The sequence below is a fragment of the Xyrauchen texanus genome, chromosome 18 (genome assembly GCF_025860055.1).
Source record: "Xyrauchen texanus isolate HMW12.3.18 chromosome 18, RBS_HiC_50CHRs, whole genome shotgun sequence".
NCBI classification, from domain to species: Eukaryota; Metazoa; Chordata; class Actinopteri; order Cypriniformes; family Catostomidae; genus Xyrauchen; species Xyrauchen texanus.
Genome location: NC_068293.1, coordinates 40,315,752 through 40,334,427, shown reverse-complemented (window position 1 = coordinate 40,334,427; position 18,676 = coordinate 40,315,752). Strand labels below are relative to the sequence as shown.

At 37.4% G+C, this 18,676-nt stretch overlaps 1 protein-coding gene across 8 annotated transcripts in view; it reads left to right on the top strand.

Annotated features, from left to right (window-relative positions):
- tns1b (tensin 1b) overlaps positions 1–11,601 on the top strand; it is a 343,137-nt gene extending 331,536 nt beyond the window's left edge. For 7 of the 8 annotated variants that reach the window (XM_052147959.1, XM_052147963.1, XM_052147962.1 and 4 more), the window contains 7 exons: positions 625–702; positions 4,537–4,608; positions 5,435–5,461; positions 6,229–6,397; positions 7,196–7,264; positions 7,451–7,480; positions 8,814–11,601. In XM_052147959.1, coding sequence (XP_052003919.1) covers positions 625–702; positions 4,537–4,608; positions 5,435–5,461; positions 6,229–6,397; positions 7,196–7,264; positions 7,451–7,480; positions 8,814–8,955 — 587 coding nt within the window. In that variant the 3' untranslated portion in view covers positions 8,956–11,601. The remainder of the gene's footprint in view (positions 1–624; positions 703–4,536; positions 4,609–5,434; positions 5,462–6,228; positions 6,398–7,195; positions 7,265–7,450; positions 7,481–8,813) is intronic. The other variant, XM_052147960.1, reaches the window with a different exon arrangement.
- Positions 11,602–18,676: the final 7,075 nt, after the last annotated feature.

The following is an 18,676-nucleotide window of genomic DNA, read 5'->3' as shown; positions in this document are numbered from 1 at the left end:
GATCTCACAGTGAAATTGGAAACAGTAGGTTGACAATTCTTCTAACCGACATTCAAAACACTGCCCCCAGTGGCCAAAGCGGTAAGTGTTGTTGGGCGTATGGGCACATGAGAGCTCTATTTTCCAGGTGTAATGTCCACAAAGGGGCGCCAAAAGCGAGTTTTAAAGCGATTGTTTACAGCTATACAGTCATGAAGACGAATGCACATTTATAAACTTTACCCCCAACCGAAATGTCAAACTTTAACCTAACAATAAGTGGAGAAAAAAAATTAAAATATGTAATTTCTGGTATCCAAACCTGGGCCTCAGACACTGCTAAGAATTCCTTAATGTACCTTTAAGAATACCAAGTGTAACAATATTTTACTGACAGACAGAAATTAAGGATGATGGAAATTTTACAATCCAGTCTGTCAAATTGATAGATATTGATTATGTGTTGGGCTATCACTGCTGAAATGATCATCTGACTTTCAGCTCCACAAATTAATAAGCAACATAGATTTATGGGTTGTCAACTAGGGCATCAAAGATTGATCGTTCAGGATGGTTGCAATGTAAAGCATGTCCTCCTCTGATTTCAGCTCGTAAATCTGACCCCAATTTTGTTTTCATCTTCAGGCTGCCTGTCTGCACTGGTCTACCAGCACTCGATCACTCCACTGGCTCTACCCTGCAAACTCGTCATACCAACCAGAGGTGAGACATGGTATTGCTTCACAAGTGATCCACAAGTTACAAATAAAATAAGAGAATTTTGTCATTTAAACCTGCAAAAAAACAGAAAGTTTTAGGAATAAAAATAAATAAAAAAAAAATGAAAAAAGAAAGTTGGTTACGTAAAAAGAATAAAAAATTCAGATTTCCTTAATGTCTGATGAAAAACCTGAGGGTGCCCAAAACGTCTTTAAACAAATAAAGCTGAAGCTCTACTTTTGCTTATATAGAGTCTTGCACCTCCTTCTTTTGAAACTATGCATGCAAAGACCAGTCGTTCCGGTGTGGGAATTCTTGCAGTGCGAAAAATCAGTGTGCCTGGCTAACATGCCGTCAAAGTCTGTTTGTAAAGGCAGAGATGCACACATGAATGTCTGCAGTCTCATGCCCTCTAAAACCCGCTTGGTGTAGCAGCTGGCTGAGGAGAGAGGCCAACCGAATGCACGCCAGCAGAGACCGTGAAAAACATCCACGATTACTCACACCAGGCAAACAGGACAGGAAGCATACATCATCATGACAGAGGAAGATAAGTGAGGTCATGTTTAGTGGGCATGCAGAATGTACAAACACACACGGCTATTCTTATGAGGAGACTCCATAGACATTATGATTTTTATACTGTACGAACTATAGATTCTATCCCCTAACCCTCACAAAAAACATTCTGCTTTTTAACATTCAAAAAAAATTTTATTAGACAAAAAATAGTTTAAGTGATTTGAATTATGGGGATACTTGAAATGTTCTCATAAACCACATTTATAGCATAATAGCTTTGTTTGTAACCTAAATAAATATCCTCGTAAACCACCCAAGCCGACACACACACACGAAACACTAGTGAAAATGCTTCTATTTTGCATTCTTTCATAATTGAATTTAACATGTTTCATTTACAAATTATATTCATTATAGTATCATTACTAGGCCTGGAATTCTATAATATATTTTTGTCAAGTATATTTTGGGCCTTAGTATTTAGTCTGTCCCTTCTTTGTTTTAATAACATGCACTCGAACTGGCATGGACCCAACAAGTTTGTACAAAACCTGATGATCCATGTTACCCAGCATGATTTGAGAATTTTCCAAAGAGAATCTTGTGCACATCAATTAAACAAGGAAATCTGAGCTTCTCTTTTTTTTTTTTTTTTTTTACAAATTAAGAGTTAAAATGGCCAATGTTACAAATTTGCTTACATTTGCTTAAGAAGACCTTGAACAAACAACATTTATAACACTTTGTCAATTACAAATAGTCGTGTCCCTCTAATTGGAGGAGTGTCTTTGTAATAGCTGGACAATCCACTCTCCCAATCCATCTAGCGACCAACAAATACAAAGTAAATTGTTACAAAACAAAAAGATACAGAGTCTTAAGTACAAAGACAGAACATCAATAAAACATACTGTGACAGGGCGAAGGGCAGGGCTGGGTCGTGATTTACGACCCGGCCCCTTATCAGGCTAATCAAGCCTCCGAGAGGGATAAAGGCTGACTGCAGATGGTGGTGCGACAGTAGAGAATGTTTACAGGCAGCTGTCCCACCTATGCATGTTTGTGTCTTTTGTTTTATTTCTTCATTAAACTATTATTTATATTGTCAAGCCGGTTCTCGCCGCCTCCTTTCCTTTTAACCCCTTTACATGTACCATTATCAATTTCTTGATTAATTCCCCTTGGAATCAATGTATCCATGTGGAATATCCAAAAGGTTTCCCTAGGTTTACAATGTATATCAATATCACCCCCCAACATGAACATTAACCTGTTCAATACCAAAATAGAAGAACTCACAAATAGAATGTGCATGGTCCTTAAAATGTTGTGTTACAGGGTTACATACATCTCCACAGGGAGATAGCACTATGGTGTTCACATATTCTGGTTCAAAATTCCCTGGAAGTTTATCCTATGTAAAGTAATCCACAGGGGCATAGATTACATTGCATTAATTATAATTAATAGTACTTCTTATACATATGTTCTTGCCAGTTCTTGGGTGGGAGAAATATTTCAATCTCTTTTGTACTGGAATTGAGTACAATTGCCACACTTGTAGTTACCATGTGGAATCTCTTTGAGGTCTGGGTGGTTTCAAACTTACATCTGCCCTAACAAGAGTATTCTTCAAAATTGTCCATCTACGGAATCACATGGTTGGTGGGACCTCACATTTTTTAGCTTGGATCTGATTTAAGAATATACCAATGTTTATGCATTATACTTCGAAGTTCTGAGCTTTGTGGAGGTGAATAGTAAATAGGTGGTAATTGATTGAACTGGAGCACTCTTTGTAGGAACTCAATTTATCTTGAAGCGTTTAGCAGCCGTTCCCTACATACATAATTTAGTTTCTCTTCAGCTCTATCTAGCCAGTTATTATTATAACCCTTCTATCTAAATTGTTTGCAGTGAATGACAGCTGTGCGTATATAGAACATTTTTATATTTATAAAAAAGTTTATTTTTTTTCTTAAAAAAAGATCAGCGGACAATACATTTCCTAACATACTTACATGTACATCCAAAAAGTTCAAAGTGTCTCCACTAAAAGACAATAATTGTATTTTTGATTAAAGTTGGATGATTTGATTTAATGTTTAAATGTAAAAAATTTTTTGAAAAAGAACGGAAATTAAACCAAAATGGTAAATATGCTGTAAAATAGGGATGAAAACTATAAAATTACATAGCAAAGAACTTTTCTTGTTTTAAATAATCTTTCCACGTGAGTTTAGCATATGGACATATTTTTAAAAAGAACCACTCAATTAGACAAGAAGCGACTGTCTGATAGATATGTAAAACAAACAATCTCAGTTCGCTTCTCACATTTTCTGGTAGGTTCTGGTAGGTCAAAGATATGATGTGAATATATCCATACAATGTAAGTTAATGGGGTCCAACACTTCCAAGCTGCAAAAATGACATACGTAGATGCAGCATAAAGGTAATCCATAAAGTCTCGATTGGTGATTCAATCCATGTCTTCAGAAGCGATACAATCTGTTTTGGGTGAGAACAGATCAAAATGCAACTCATTTTTCACTGTAAATCAAATCATGATCAGCAAGGAGACTGCAAGTAGCAAGAATTATAGTAAATAATTAGTTGCATTTTGATCTGTTTCTCACCCAAAACTGAACATATCAATTTAGAAGACATAGATTATACCACTTGAGTCAAATAGGTTACTTTTAAACTGTGCTTTAAATAGATTAATTTTAAACTGTGCTTTTTATGTCCTCTTTGAAGCTTGAAAGTGTTGGACCCCATTGACTTGCATTGTACTGACAAAAACACCTCCTCATACATCTATAAGAAAATATCTTCGTTTATGTTTCACAGAAGAAAGTAATAAGAGTTTGATATGCATAAGGGTGAGTACATGTAAGATTTTCGGTCAGTTCGTCAAGTATTGCATTATCAACACCACTTTTTCTAGACTCACAGATAATCTGCATCTGTTCACGTCATCTGTGCATACGCCTGCCATTGACTGTACTAAAGAGTATGACAAAGCAGTCATAGTATGCATGGTGATTTGTGTGACAATGATTAAACCACACAGTTTTTGTAGTGCCTCAAGTGTTAATTTCACCAGGAAAATGCAGCGAAATGTAGAAAGTTGCATGTAAAGTCAGTTTGCAAAAATGTATATAGAGTAACATTCATTCTATGATACCAGGTTGATAAATAGGCATAACAAATAAAAATAAGTTTATTAAATTAAAGCAAAGTACAAAATAAAAAAGTAATATTCCCCCGAAAAGGATGTGCAAATTCACAACTCTGGCCTGTTTTTTACAGATCCTCTGGAAGGGTCACCTGAGATTGCAACGCCAACTAACCCGGCAGCAGAGATGCTTAAACATGGTGCAGGTGAGATATTTAGATCTTTGCCGAATGGCTAATAATATAGTTGTAACTGATATGTATCCTTTTACTGCTCTGAATCATGGATGTTCAAAGGAATGTTCTGGGTTCGCAAGTAGTTATCAGTTACTGAAAGGCTCTTACAATAAAAGTATACAACTGTTAAAAAGTTTGGAATCACTAAAACATTTTTTCCACTGACCAATTAAAGTTTTAAAAGTATAGCCATGAGACTTCAACATTATATGTGTTAACATGAGACTAATGTGAAAGAACCACTTCCAACATTTCAGCATCAAAGTTATGACCACGAAAAGCCGGCAGATTTTGCATGCTACATGTTAAGGATACCAAAAAGAGACTGTTTAAATGGAGAAAACTCCACTCATCAGAATTTCGTCAGTAACTTAGCTTTCCACATTCTTCTTTGTCAAAAATATGGTCTGTGAATATCAACATTATGACTCAAATGTTTACTAGTTTTCAACCCTGAACATGATCTTTTCTAAATGAAGCAATGTACCAACAAAAAGGGTACAATTTTTTCAATCTTTTGAGTTTTAATTCATCTAAATGTGTAGCTTTTATCATGAACGGTCAGATCAAGTATGATTTGATGATCAGTTTTTATCGGCTGCTTGATTGAATCAATCACCAATATTTATGCATCTTAGCTCTCTCTAGATACATTTAATGAGAGTTTTATTTAATTACTCCAAATGATAGTGCAGCCACACCCAGATATGTTACATGTTTATGATCTGATATCAACTCTGAACCAAATACCATGTTCTCCCCCCACCCTGGTGTCACTTCTGTGGATATGATTTAGGGCAGAAGAGTTCTACCGACTCCCACGGTAAACCCAGTGATGCTCTGCGTCTTTTATTTGTGCATCTCTGTTGTCCTGTTTACCCTGACTTTTACTGCTGTATCTTGAGAGAACCGCACGTCTGTCTTAATACTATCCATGCATGTGACCGTTCAGACCGTAGAAAGCATTTTTATTTGTCTTCTAAAACTCTTTGGCTTTTCGGGTTTTGTTTTGTCAAGGCTTGGAGTATTTTTCAAGAACACATTTTTTTTATTGAATATGGCATGTTGTGCAATGACTGATGTTAAATTACACTGCATGGATCTACTGTTAGATTATGCCAAGGCAAAAACACTAATTGAATGTGTGTCTTTGATATGGGTTTAAATATAATGTTTTTGTTTTGTTTTTTAAAGCCAGGGTCAGAAATTAACAATGTGTTTTCTAACATTTGATTTGTTTCATAAAATTCTAGGCCTTCTAATTTAGTGATTCGTTTTTAGATATGTATAATATATTAATGCAGTGTGCATTATTTATTGATATTTTCTGTATTGCATCTACTTTTGTTTGTAATGTTTATTTTATGAATTAACAGATTCATTTTATCAGATTCAGAAGAACTGATTTCAATTAAATGATTTAATTGAGGTCAAATTAATTACAGGGGGCAAATAATGCCCTTAATAATAATAATAATAATAATAATAAATGTTCATTTCTGACACTGATCTTTTAGATCTTGGGTGTAATGAATTTCTTTACTGATAACTTATCATTATTTATGAATCTATGTGTTCTCTCTTTCCCAGCTTGTAATGTGCTGTACATAAACTCTGTGGATATGGAGTCTCTAACCGGCCCTCAGGCCATTGCCAAGGCCATCTCAGAAACCATGGCGACTGGCCCGGCACCCACAGCAACAATTGTTCATTTCAAGGTGTCGGCACAAGGCATCACACTCACTGACAGCCAGAGAAAGTGAGTACTTTATTTCTTCTTTTATTTCAAGTTTCTGCATGTTTTCTTTTATTATTTATTTATTTATTTATTTTTATAAACTTTGAACATGCTTAAAATTTTTCCACCCTAAATAAAAATATATATAATGGCAAAAATGGTAATACTTCATAATAAGGTTGTACTTGTTAACATTAGTAAATGCAATAGTTAATATGTACTAACAATGAACAATGCTTTTACCACATTATAAATCTTGGTTAATGTTAATTTCTACGTAAGAAAAAAAAAATCCTTGTGAATATTGTTGTGATATTTATGGCACTTTCATTAAACCATCCAATACTGAAAAAATGAAGATATCATCTTTGATCCATCCCTCACTTTTGAAGCTCATATTAAATGTGTATCTAAAATTGCCTTCTTTCACCTTCGCTGCATTGCTCGCCTTTGTCCCTTTATCAGTCTGCTAGGTTGCAATATATTCAAAATTCTGCTGCTAGAATTCTTACACATACCAAGTGCTCAGCTCATATTACATGGGTGTTTATGCATTGCTATATTTGTGTATAAATGCAAATTATGACTAGCTTTTCATTGTATTTTATTTTTTGTATTAATTAGTTTCTCATTAGCTAAAGTGGTTGTTAAAATGATGGTTCCTCTAATTAAAAATCATCCTTTTAAGCTATTTCAGAGCAAATACGTGAATACTGAAATATCAAATATCGGCAGAGGGGTGCCAAATTTTGATATATTTATTTTTGCTAATGTAACTGTTCATGTTTTAAAAAGACGGACTTGTCGTTTCTTCTACAGGGTTTTCTTCAGACGTCATTATCCAATCAACACGGTCACATTTTGTGACATTGATCCACAGGAGAGAAAGTAAGCAAGTCCCTTCAAACTTCAGCTGACTTTTTATAACTTCTACTGTATTCAATGATCTGTGGATCTAGTGACAAGGACAGCCCTATCAGACCTGTGATTAGAAGCTGTCAGAGAGCAGAGCCTTTTGAAGCTGAAGATACACAAATGTAAACATTATTTAATAAGTTTGAATGCCTTTTCTAGGTGGAGCAAGCCAGAGGGTGGGAATGCAAAGTAAGTACCAAATCTTTATTTTGATAATAAAGAACTTGATCGTGTGTTAGTTTGTAGGCAAAAAGTGGGCCCCATTTCCAGCGCCCATGGATGTGTTGTAAGCACTGTTGCGCTTGCTTTCGAAGCTAACATCGTTGAATTAACGCTTGTCTGCTATCCCTCACACACATGTGTCATGATTTACTCTGAGGCCACAGTGCATGCACAAAGAATAAATGCTGCTCAGAGCTAGAAACCTTCAAAAGTTCAAAGTCAGTTGCAAAAGTGTCTTATCTCCCACATGAAATTGGACACTTGGTTTTTGAAAACCTTCTGTAACTTTCAAAACTCAAAAACTAATGGACCTAAATGTAAAAAAATATATAATATAAGCCTTATAATCTCACTTGCCCTCCCTTCCAGGGTAGATCTCTTTATTGAGCACATGAGTGTTCAAGCACAAGACACTTTACACTCCCAGAGCAATGAAGCATGTGACAGCCATCACGACTCGATCTGGGCAGAGTTTGAAAGCTATCGTGATGGAATGGCCCTGTTGTAAATCGCTCTGGTGTTGATGCAGCAGACAGATATGTTACAGAGGAAGAATAGATCATTGGACTGGGCTGAGGATGAAAGAATATGGTGTTAGCAGCATGAATGGCTAACCTTACTCTGACGCTGTTATGGTTTAGGAGATGAGAAGAGAGGCTCAAATGCAATATCATCACAGAACGAACAAGACTGCCAGGGTTATATGCTCAAATCACATGAATGGATGTGGAGGGCAGGGTAGTGCATTTAGCGACACTATAGGAAAGTACATATGTTCTCTGATTTCGCTATCATTTTCTCACCTTCATGTTTTTCCTAACCCATAAGTCTTTCTTTCTTCTGCAGAAAACTAAAGGAGATGTTGGGAGGAATAAAAGCCTCAGTCACCATTGGTAAATGGTCTGCACTTATATAGCGCCTTTTTTAACCTTAGAGGTTACCAAAGCGATTTACACTGTGTCCCATTCTCCCATTCACATTCACAAACCAATGGCAGCAGAGCAAGGCACTAGCCTGCCATTGGGAGCAACTTGGGGTGTCTTGCCAAAGGACACTTCGGTATGTGGAGTCATGTAGGCTGGGAATCGAACCGCCAACCCTGCAATTAGCGGGCGACCCACTCTACCACCTGAGCCACAGCCGCACCAATCACTTTCATTGTATGGAAAATATAGGTGCAATTACAGTTAATGGTGACCGAGGCTGTCAGTCCCTATCACTCTGCCTTCTTTTTTTTATATATGACAAAAATATAAATTTTTTGGTGAACTATCCCTAAAAGTGTGTTCTCTTGCCTCAGGTTCTTTGGCTTTGTGGCCCGAAAGCAAGGCAGCACGACAGACAACGTCAGTCATCTCTTCGCTGAGATGGATCCTGATCAACCTGCAACGGCTATCGTTAACTTCATCTCTAAAATTATGATCAACTCTCAGAAGCGGTGAACCCTTCACGCATGCAACGCTGTTTTCTGGAGGACTTTCTTTTCTGTTTGAATTTATCTGTTTTCATTTATTTCCGATTGTGTGTTTGGGTGAGCGGCTGTCTGTACGTGCAGGTGTGAATGCGCGATGGAGGGTTATTCGCAAGAGGGACCGAGGATGTGCAGTGTGGGCGTAGAGGAGTGACGTACAGAGGGGAGGTGGGCTTCATCTCGCATTGAGGGGATTGTGGAAATTATGTCCGTGAATGTGTTTCTGTTTTGTTTGTTTTTTTTAAGAAAAAAGGAAAAGGATTAAGTAAAAAAAAAAGAAGGTTATAGAGGAGGCAAAAATTAGACTTTGGGGCTGATGTACCAAAGATGAGAGAGCAGTCAGTCGTTATTCAAGGTATTATTTCGGCCAAACTGTACATACGAACTGATGCTTACTACTTTCCCTTATTTAAATGGCTCCTATTTTCTCATGCTGGTAGTTCTCGACCGTTTAGTGCTCTCTGGATAAATTCAAAACATTTTGGGGATTATAAAGGTCCCTCAAACATAACTAAATAGACCTGATTTAAAAAAGGAAAAACTGACTTTTAGACCTTATTCCTGGTCTCCACCTGCTAGTTTCCTGTCTCAATGCGGCCTTGAACTATATCTATTGTCCACTGCTACGCTCTCTTCTCTTCAGGTCAGCACATGTATTATTCTTTATCTGGCAAAACAAGTGTGAATCTATCAATGTATGTCTCTATGCCTCGATTAAAACACAGTCACACTGTCATTCTAGCCCAAAGTAAGCTAAGTATATGTATAAAAAAAAAAGAAAAAAAAAAGTGATTTTACAGAATATTTATTGTATTATTATGTTTTTGCTACATTTTTGCTCTCATGTTAACTCATTTACCCATGGATATATTGTATAGGCTACATAAACATTAGCCATTGAAAAGAAATGCTCTTTATTTTGGCTAATATTTCAAAATCACAGGATTTTAAGGAGCATTCTATTATATATGGTGTAAAGTGTATGTATTTTGTGAAGCTTGTCATTATCAAATATTTTCTCACATTGTTTTTCTTCAAATTTAAATCGAAAGTAGAATTCACTGTCATTTAAGAGGCTTTGTGTAAAGAAAAGTAAGGAAATGTCTTTATTTTTATATTATTATTATTTTTGTGTCCTTTCCCTCCCAGTATTCAGTCCATGCGGAAACCCACCCGCATTTTTGGCGCGCATTCTCTTGCAGCGGATCTCTCAGGCAGAGTTCAGTATTTTGTTTTATACTCCCATCATGCGGCGCTGTCAGGTATTGCAAGCCATATAGTCATCTATGCATCCTTTCCAACTCTCTTTGTCAGTATCAGAACTCTTCTGAGCCCTTTTGAAACTTGTATGAAAAAAAACAAAAAAACAATTATGATAATGCAGTGTTTTAACTGTGATTTCACAAGAAAGTGCCCAGCGATTATTTAGTTTGATGAACAGAATGTCCGTGCAACCCTGCAAACTGTTTGACACATAAACCACGATGTCCATCTCTTCAGACATCAAAAAAGAGTCTTGCTTATGTAAATACTTAATTTTTGCCAAAGATTTTATTTCACTTTTTATGCCTTTGTTTGAGAATTGATCACTGTCTTGTCGGTATGTGAACGATGGCTTGTTGTTTTTGGCATGGTGGTCTATTTTGATCCAATGCAGATACTGTATAACGTATTTAGACTGTGTTTGGTTGCCATGATACCATTTATTTAGCCTTAAGAACGATTACAAAAGAATGCAAAGCACTTAATGATCAGGAGCTGAAAAAAATAACAGAACTAATAAATACGACTGCCTCAGTTATCCTAACAGTATGATGAGGCCCAGATGGAATCTGTGGACTTGTTTTTTTTTTCTTCTTCTCATCTTCTGCACAGATTTGAACAGAAAATCCATCAAAAATGTCAAATGTGTTATGTAGGGTTCCCACCAATTTTTTGATGGTTAGGCCTGGAAAACTTTAAGGGGAAAAAAATCTTTAAAATAAAGCCAGAAAATTAAGAAACATTCTGTTAAAGTTTGGCTCAGCTTTAAAAATATAGTCATAATTTCTTATTTTTTTTTTACATGCAGTAATCATGAATGCATGGAAAGTCATGAAAATGTACTGTTCAAAATATGTTGGACACTTACACTCTTATTGTTAGCTGAAAGCTTTATCAAATTAAACAGAAACATTCAAAATGAGAATGCAAGGAGCAAAGTATTTTATGGCCACATCCCCATTTTTCTAACATCACCGTTTTCCAAAGTTTGCAGTAATGGAGAGTATTTTCGGTTAGGTAAAACACTATTCCACTGTGGATGAGATGCATAAATGTTGCAAAATCAATGCGTTTTCAAACAAAAACGGATTAGTGCGGATGTAGCCTATGAGCGATTTTCAGTGGAATTCTGCAGATGTAGATTCTGTGTGGGCCTCAGTATGAGTAATTATGCACACTAGAATTAGCTTGCTTTGCTTGCCTTCTGGGCATTTTATTTGGTGCATAGGCTTAGATTAACAAATCACATAATAGTTGTTTTCCAAACCACACAGAAATGATGTGTGCCACATTGTGTGGAGCATTTTGGCAGTCAGAGAGAGAGAGAGAGAGAGAGAGAGATCTTCCACCAAAATCGGCTTCCCACTTCTCCATGTATTAGTCTGTGGTGTTGTATTATTATATTTTTACGTTCACTTGATAACAGACTTGGAATGTGTGAATGAGCTACTATTACTGTACAGAACCACATCTTTATATTTGCTTTCATGTTTTGCAGCCTCATTGTATTATTTTGTGTTGGCAAAAATATACATTAAAGAGTGATCCAAATCAGTTACATTAAAAAAAAGTATACATTACTAGAAAAAGAGCCCTTGTTTGTGCATTTTTTGGATGCTTCACCTGTAGTCAATCACATCTTTATATGACACACTGCATTACTGCTCACATGCATGAGTTGCAGTGTTCCAGTGCATTAACAGCTCTGTATGAAAGGCATTTGATTTCACTGATGTAACTGTCAAATTAGCAGTCATGTCTGACCAAGCCTCTTTTTCCATAGTGCCCAAACACAAACAGAGGAAAATAAGAAAGAAAAACAAACTCACACACATATAATATATATATATATACACACACACACTGATCAGCCCCAACATTAAAACCACCTGCCTAATATTGTGTAGGTCCCCTTCGTGCCGCCAAAACAGAGTGGTTATCTGAGTTACGATAGACTTTGTCAGAAATACTCAAACCAGCCCATCTGGCACCAACAAACAAATCACTGAGATCACATTTTTTTTCCCCATTATGATGGTTGATGTGAACATTAACTGAAGCTCCTGATCTGTATCTGCATGATTTTATGCACTGCACTGCTGCCACACGATTGGCTGATTAGATAATCACATGGATGATTGTTGTTGTCAGATGGGCTGATTTGAGTATTTCTGTAACTGCTGATCTTCTGGGATTTTCACACACAACAGTCTCTAGAATTTACTCAGAATGGTGGCAAAAAAAATAAAAAACATCCAGTGAACGGCAGAGGTCACCAGAGAATGGCCAGATTGGTTAGAACTGACAAAACCTATGGTAACTCAGATAATCACTCTGTACAATTATAGCCGCGGTTTGGCGCTGTTTTGGCACCATGAAGGGGACCTACAAAATATTAGGCAGGTGGTTGTTGTGGCTGATCTGTGTGTGTATTTATAAATATATATAGTTATACACAGTATATATTCGCTCACAGATGAAGCGAATAACTTTGATCGTCTCCTATGTTGAATGCAGGAGAAATGGGCAGGAGTAAAGACCTGAGCGACTTTGACCAGGGCCAAATTGTTATGGCCAGAGGACTGGGTCTTAGCATCTCTGAAACGTTAAGGCTTGTGGTTTTGCTCCATGTCAGCAGTGGTGAGTACCGACAGTGGTACACAAACAGTTGACAGGGAGTTGGGCGCCCAACGCTCATTGATGTGCAAGAGCAACGGAATCTATCCCGTCTTGTCCGACCCCAAGCATACTTCCAAAGTAGTGGCAAAATGCCTTAAGGACAACAAAGTCAAGGTAATGGAGTGGCCATCACAAAGCTCTGACCTCAATCTGATCTAAAATTTGTGGGAAGATCTTAAAAAGCATGTGCGAGCAAGGAGGCCTACAAACCTGAATCAGTTACCCCAGTTCTGTCTGGAGGAATGGGGCAAAATTCCAGCAACTTATTGTGAGAAGCTTGTGGAAGGAAACCCCAAACATTTGACCCAAGTTAAACAATTTAAAATCAATGCTACCAAATACTAACAAAGTTAATTTCTGACCCACTGGAGATGTGATGAAAGAAATAAAAGCTGAAAGAAATAATTCTCTCTACTATTATTCTGACATTTCACATTCTTAAAATAAATTATTAATCCTAACAGACCAAAGACAGGAATGTTTTCTATGATTAAATGTCAGGAATTGGGAAAATATATATTTGGTTAAGGTGTATGTAAACTTCAACTGTATATACTGTATATATATATATCATCAAGCAACCCCACATTCTCATATGTGCGCTGTGTCTTCACTATACACTATGCATAAAGGAATTTCTTAAACTCACTGATCTCAGTTCGGAACACTCTGGGCTGTCATTAAAGGGTTAATCTATGCCACTCCAAGTCATGTGACAAATCAGCATAGTGCTGATCTCAGCAGTGTTTGTCTTTGGGAGAAACTGCTACAAACTTACATCTGGTAAGAAACTTAATTATGTTTATACATTGTAACTTGTTTGAGTCAAAAGTTTAGTCTCTAGTTTCATCCAATATGCCATCTTGAAGATTTCATCGATTTATCGCAAAACAGCATGCTGTAAAACTGACGCAGATTCTATAGCATTTTACAGATTTTCTACGCAGCCAAGTGCATTCACTCCAAACCTCCGATCAGAAGTTTCAGGCTACTGATGATGTTTGGACCACGCAACATGTTTGGCAGACATGGGGCAATGATAATCAGTACATGGATTCAGAATTGATCATGTATACATTTATTTTAACATGATTGGTAGTGATTGGATGATGCTGACCATTACTTTGAATCAGAATTAATTATGATCATTTCTGATTGGTAAAATGCTTCAGCACTGGCTATCAATTGTTTGACTGTGCAAAGAGAAAAACATTGTAACATAAAAGTCAAATAAAGTCAGATACATTTTATTTGTATAGTTTTTTTAATTATTTGTGCTTTTCCCAATACACATTGTTCCAAAGCAGCTTTACAGAAAATCAGCTGCAATGTCTGTAACATCTCAAAAACATGAATAACAAACACTCCTTGAAGTATAATAAACAATTTTATAAAAAAAATAAAAAATACTTTATATAGCTTATTATTATTCAAAATTTCACAACTTAGTCCTGCTGTCCAAATATGTGGACAATCTTTAGGAAAATTATTTGCTCTTCAAATAAATAAAATAATAAATAAACCATTTTATTTATTGACTTTTGGACCACACTTTAAATGTTCTGCTCATCTCAGAAGCACAGTGCTTGTTTTTGAACAACATCTTGAATAGATGATTTCTTAAAATCCAATAGAAGACAGGACTATCGATTTGCATTTGTGGTTGGCATGCATTCACTAATTCAATAATACAGCTCTCCACAAGCAAGGTGATGTTTATGATGTCATCTGGGAGTTATGAAGCACATCAGCATGTCCAAAAGCCCTTTCTCATTAAATGTGCTCCAAGTTGGGTGCCTCCTACTTGTTCACATACTTAAAAAGTTACAGACAACTTTTGGCCCATTGTATCAGGAGTGTCACTAGAAGTCCCAATAGAGTATGGAGCGAAACAATAGATCTTATATAGCATTACTCAGAGTTTCCACAGATCTGTTTTACAAAGCCATTCAAGGTGATCTAAGACTGTATCTGGTATTGGTTAGTGTATTCTTGCCCTGCCTATACACACTCAGGATATCCTCAGTGAGTCAATTTGAACTCAATGTATATAAATTCTGCACCATTTTAAAGGGACAGTTCACCCGGAAATTTAGCATGGGCTCGAATGGTTTGCTCTGGTAAAATATGAGCAGCACTATAAAACTGAATAGAATTCTAGAATTCTCCATTGGGCTGCATTTACACCATGTTACCACTGGGGGTCAGTGTTGACCCTTCATAAAACAAGCTCTGCAACCGTTTCTGGGTGTAAAGGGTAAGATGCGGGCCATGGTGGGCTTATTTTCTTTTATAGTGTAACACAGTATTATTGATGCTGGTGGTGAGGTAGATAAGTCCCCCGAAGAATTTCAGCCGCTCTCTGTTAATGCAAGTCTCGCTTTATTGAACGCACTCATGTGTGACTCAAATAGCTTTCCGCCCCCACCGGCCCGTTAGTCCAACAGTTTACACGCATCGTATCGCAACAGGGAAACATCTCTGTTTGACATTACAGGCAGTGGAAAAGTACAACACAACTAGCAACATTTCAAGCATGTGTATGAGTGGGTTGGCAGCTCAATACATTTTTCTTGCAAATATCATGCCGATTTTGGAAGTGGGCTCTCAGCATGGGGTCTAAATGACAAGATGGAGTGAATTAGACAGTCCATTTGGGGCCAGGGCGGGGATAACCCTCTTTAATCCAAGTGGGATTTGTGCACTAGGCAGGAAAATCTGAAAATCAATATTTCGTCTGGGTTGCTGAGCAAAGTAATCTTGCTGATGAACAGGTGTCGCCTGGCAAAGCCTCTTGTCCCCGCATCGCACATCAAGTGGTGGCAGCTTTGGGAGGAGATGCCCTTTCATAGCGTGGATTTGATGGCACTCTCAAAGGAGCTGACCTGAAATCAAACTCTGGACCTGCTGAGGGATTTCAGAAGGCCTAGGTTAATTTTCACTTGCTTTGGTATCGCTTGTGTGTGGGTTGGTAAGCTCCTAAGAACATGCGAAGGGTGAGTTTATTGTGTCCCCTTTTAAATGTTCAATCATGTTTCATGGTAACTAAAATGAATAGGGTCTAGGACAAAACTTTTATTGGTGGGTTCCCCATCCACTCAATCTCAATAACTGATCTCCACCATTTCACATGGTTTTTCTCATTTTTTTTTTGATGCAACAAATAGCCTTAAATGGATAGTTCAACCAAAATGAAAATTCTCTTATACTTTACTCACTCTTATGCCATCCCAGATGTGCATGACTTCGTTCCATCAGTTAAACTCAAATGAAGATTTTTAGAAGATTACCTCAGCTCTGTAGGTCCATACAATGCGAGTGAAGCTCCAAATATCACATAAATAAGCATAAAAGTAATCCATACGACTCCAGTGTCATTAGATCAATGTCATCAGAAGCAATATGATAGGTGTGGGTGAAAAACAGATCAATTTCCCATTCTTCTTCTTGTGTTTTTGGTGATTCACATTCGTCATGCATATCATCCCTACTGGGCAGCGAGAAGCATTTCTGGCAAATATTATTTGGCACATAAATACTGATCTGTGTCTCACACACACCTCTCATATCACTTCTGAAGTAAGTTGTATTGGTTACTTTTATGATGCCTTCATGTGCTGTTTGGAGAGTCAACATTTTGGCACCCATTCACTTGCATTGTATGGACCTATGGAGCTGAAATATTTTTCAAAAAATCTTCATTTGAGTTCTGCAGAATGACGAAAGCCATACACATCTGGGACTGCATGAGGGTGAGTAAATGATGAGAGAAGTTTCATTTTTGTGTGAACTATCCCTTTAAGGATCCACAAATATGATGTGGATCAGAAACACATAAATACTGTGTGGAAAAATAGAAATCATGGTATAAAATAGAGCAAGTGCACCCTTTTCTTAATGTTATTGAAGTGTGTGTGTTGCATCGGGTGTCTCTTTCAATCAGATCAGCCAATACGAATTTAAAACTACTTTTATGCAAGCATCCCATATAGCGAACACAGAAGAATCGCAATCATGAAGTTCCAAACCCGTTTGACTTTCTTTATTCTGTGGAACACAAAAGGAGACGTTTGGAAGAATGTTAATCTCATTCACCATTCTCTTAAATTGGATCTTTTTATACTATACAATAAAAGTAAATGGTAACTGAGTCTAACATAGTCTCCTTTTGTGTTCCACATAAGAAAGTCATACAGGTTTTGGAACAACATGAGGATGAGTAAATAATGACAGAATTGTCATTGCTGGGTGAACTTTTCCTTTAACATCCCTAAAATTATATTTCAATGTACAGGGCCCAATGTTGGCCCTGTGTTAAGGTAAAAAAAAAAAAAAAAATACCATGGGCCATCCCAAACAATCTCCCGGTTTTTCCACCCTGAGTTGTAGAGCCCAGTTAGGCTGTACGGGCCAGAGCCTCCAAACTAAAAATACATGCTGCAGGATGTTATTGAAAAGCTTCACATGCGTGTCTGGCCAGCATTTCTCAGACTTTGTGACAGAGAGCTGCACGGGTCCGATTTTGTAAATCCGCACCCGCCCGTACCCGCAGTGCTTAAAACCGCATCCAACCCGTTTTCCGACAGCAGCACTAATTAAAATCCGCAACCCGACACGATCCGCTTAAAATTGAACCGAGACCCGACCCGCACCCGAAATAAAATCAGTTTAGCCAATCACATTATAGACACACTTTTTTCAAATTTGTATTGCCTTTGGCGGATTGCCTTAAGACAAGGACAACAGCCGAAGCTGTCAAAAAGCCGATAGCCTATACAGAACACGTTACCACAAAACAATGCAATTTCGGCCTACTTAACAGTTTTAAATTAGACAATAACAAACAGTGTAGGCTATGTGATAATTTTAAATGAAAGAATAGTCCAGTTGTATGCGAATCCTAAACGCTACATACACCGACAACTAGGTATAAACAGCCTTACAATTAGGGCCGAGACGTGAAACTGTCCCGTTTATGAATCCAGTGCGATATGATTAGATCCTATTTGTGGTGTTTTAAATTGCTGTGTAAAAAAAGCACATCGTCCACTGTTGACGGTTTCAGCTGACTCCTCCGCTCTTGGATAACGTATCCAGCACAAGAGAAGTCTCGCTCACTTGCAGCGCTGGATGCAGGGATGGCGAGGATAGACCTCGCAATCTGGGCAATATTAGGGAAAAGGTGAGCATGGTCTTGCCACCATGACAAAATGTCAAAATGGTCATCTTTTGGCGATTTTTGAATCATGATTTGTGAATCTTTTGATAAATATGCATTTATTTTTACATTTGCATGTGACTGTTTTGAACCCGTGTTTAGACCCGCGTTTCCCCGTGTCCGACCCGACCCGCATCCGTATCCGACACAGTTGGATATTTTTCACCCGTTTGACCAAAATTTGCGGGTCACCCGTCGGGTACCCGAACCCGTGCAGGACTCTGCTTTGTGATGTTTCCTCTCTCTGTCTATTCCCTCCATAAATTAAAGAGGTAAAATTCCTCAGTAACACATCATTGTAATAATGCTTCACCTTTGACAACATGTCCAGAAATGATCTGCGTTTCCTAGTTAGACACTACACAGAATGTGTTTATTACAGTGTGTGAGTTAAAGGAGTCTTGGGAAACTCTCTTACTGTATTATCAAATAGTGCCAGCCTTGGAAAACATACAGTGTATTGCACCTTTGCATATCTCCATTGTGATTTATTATAGTTGAGTACCAGTGTCAGGGGGATCTTCTTTTAAAT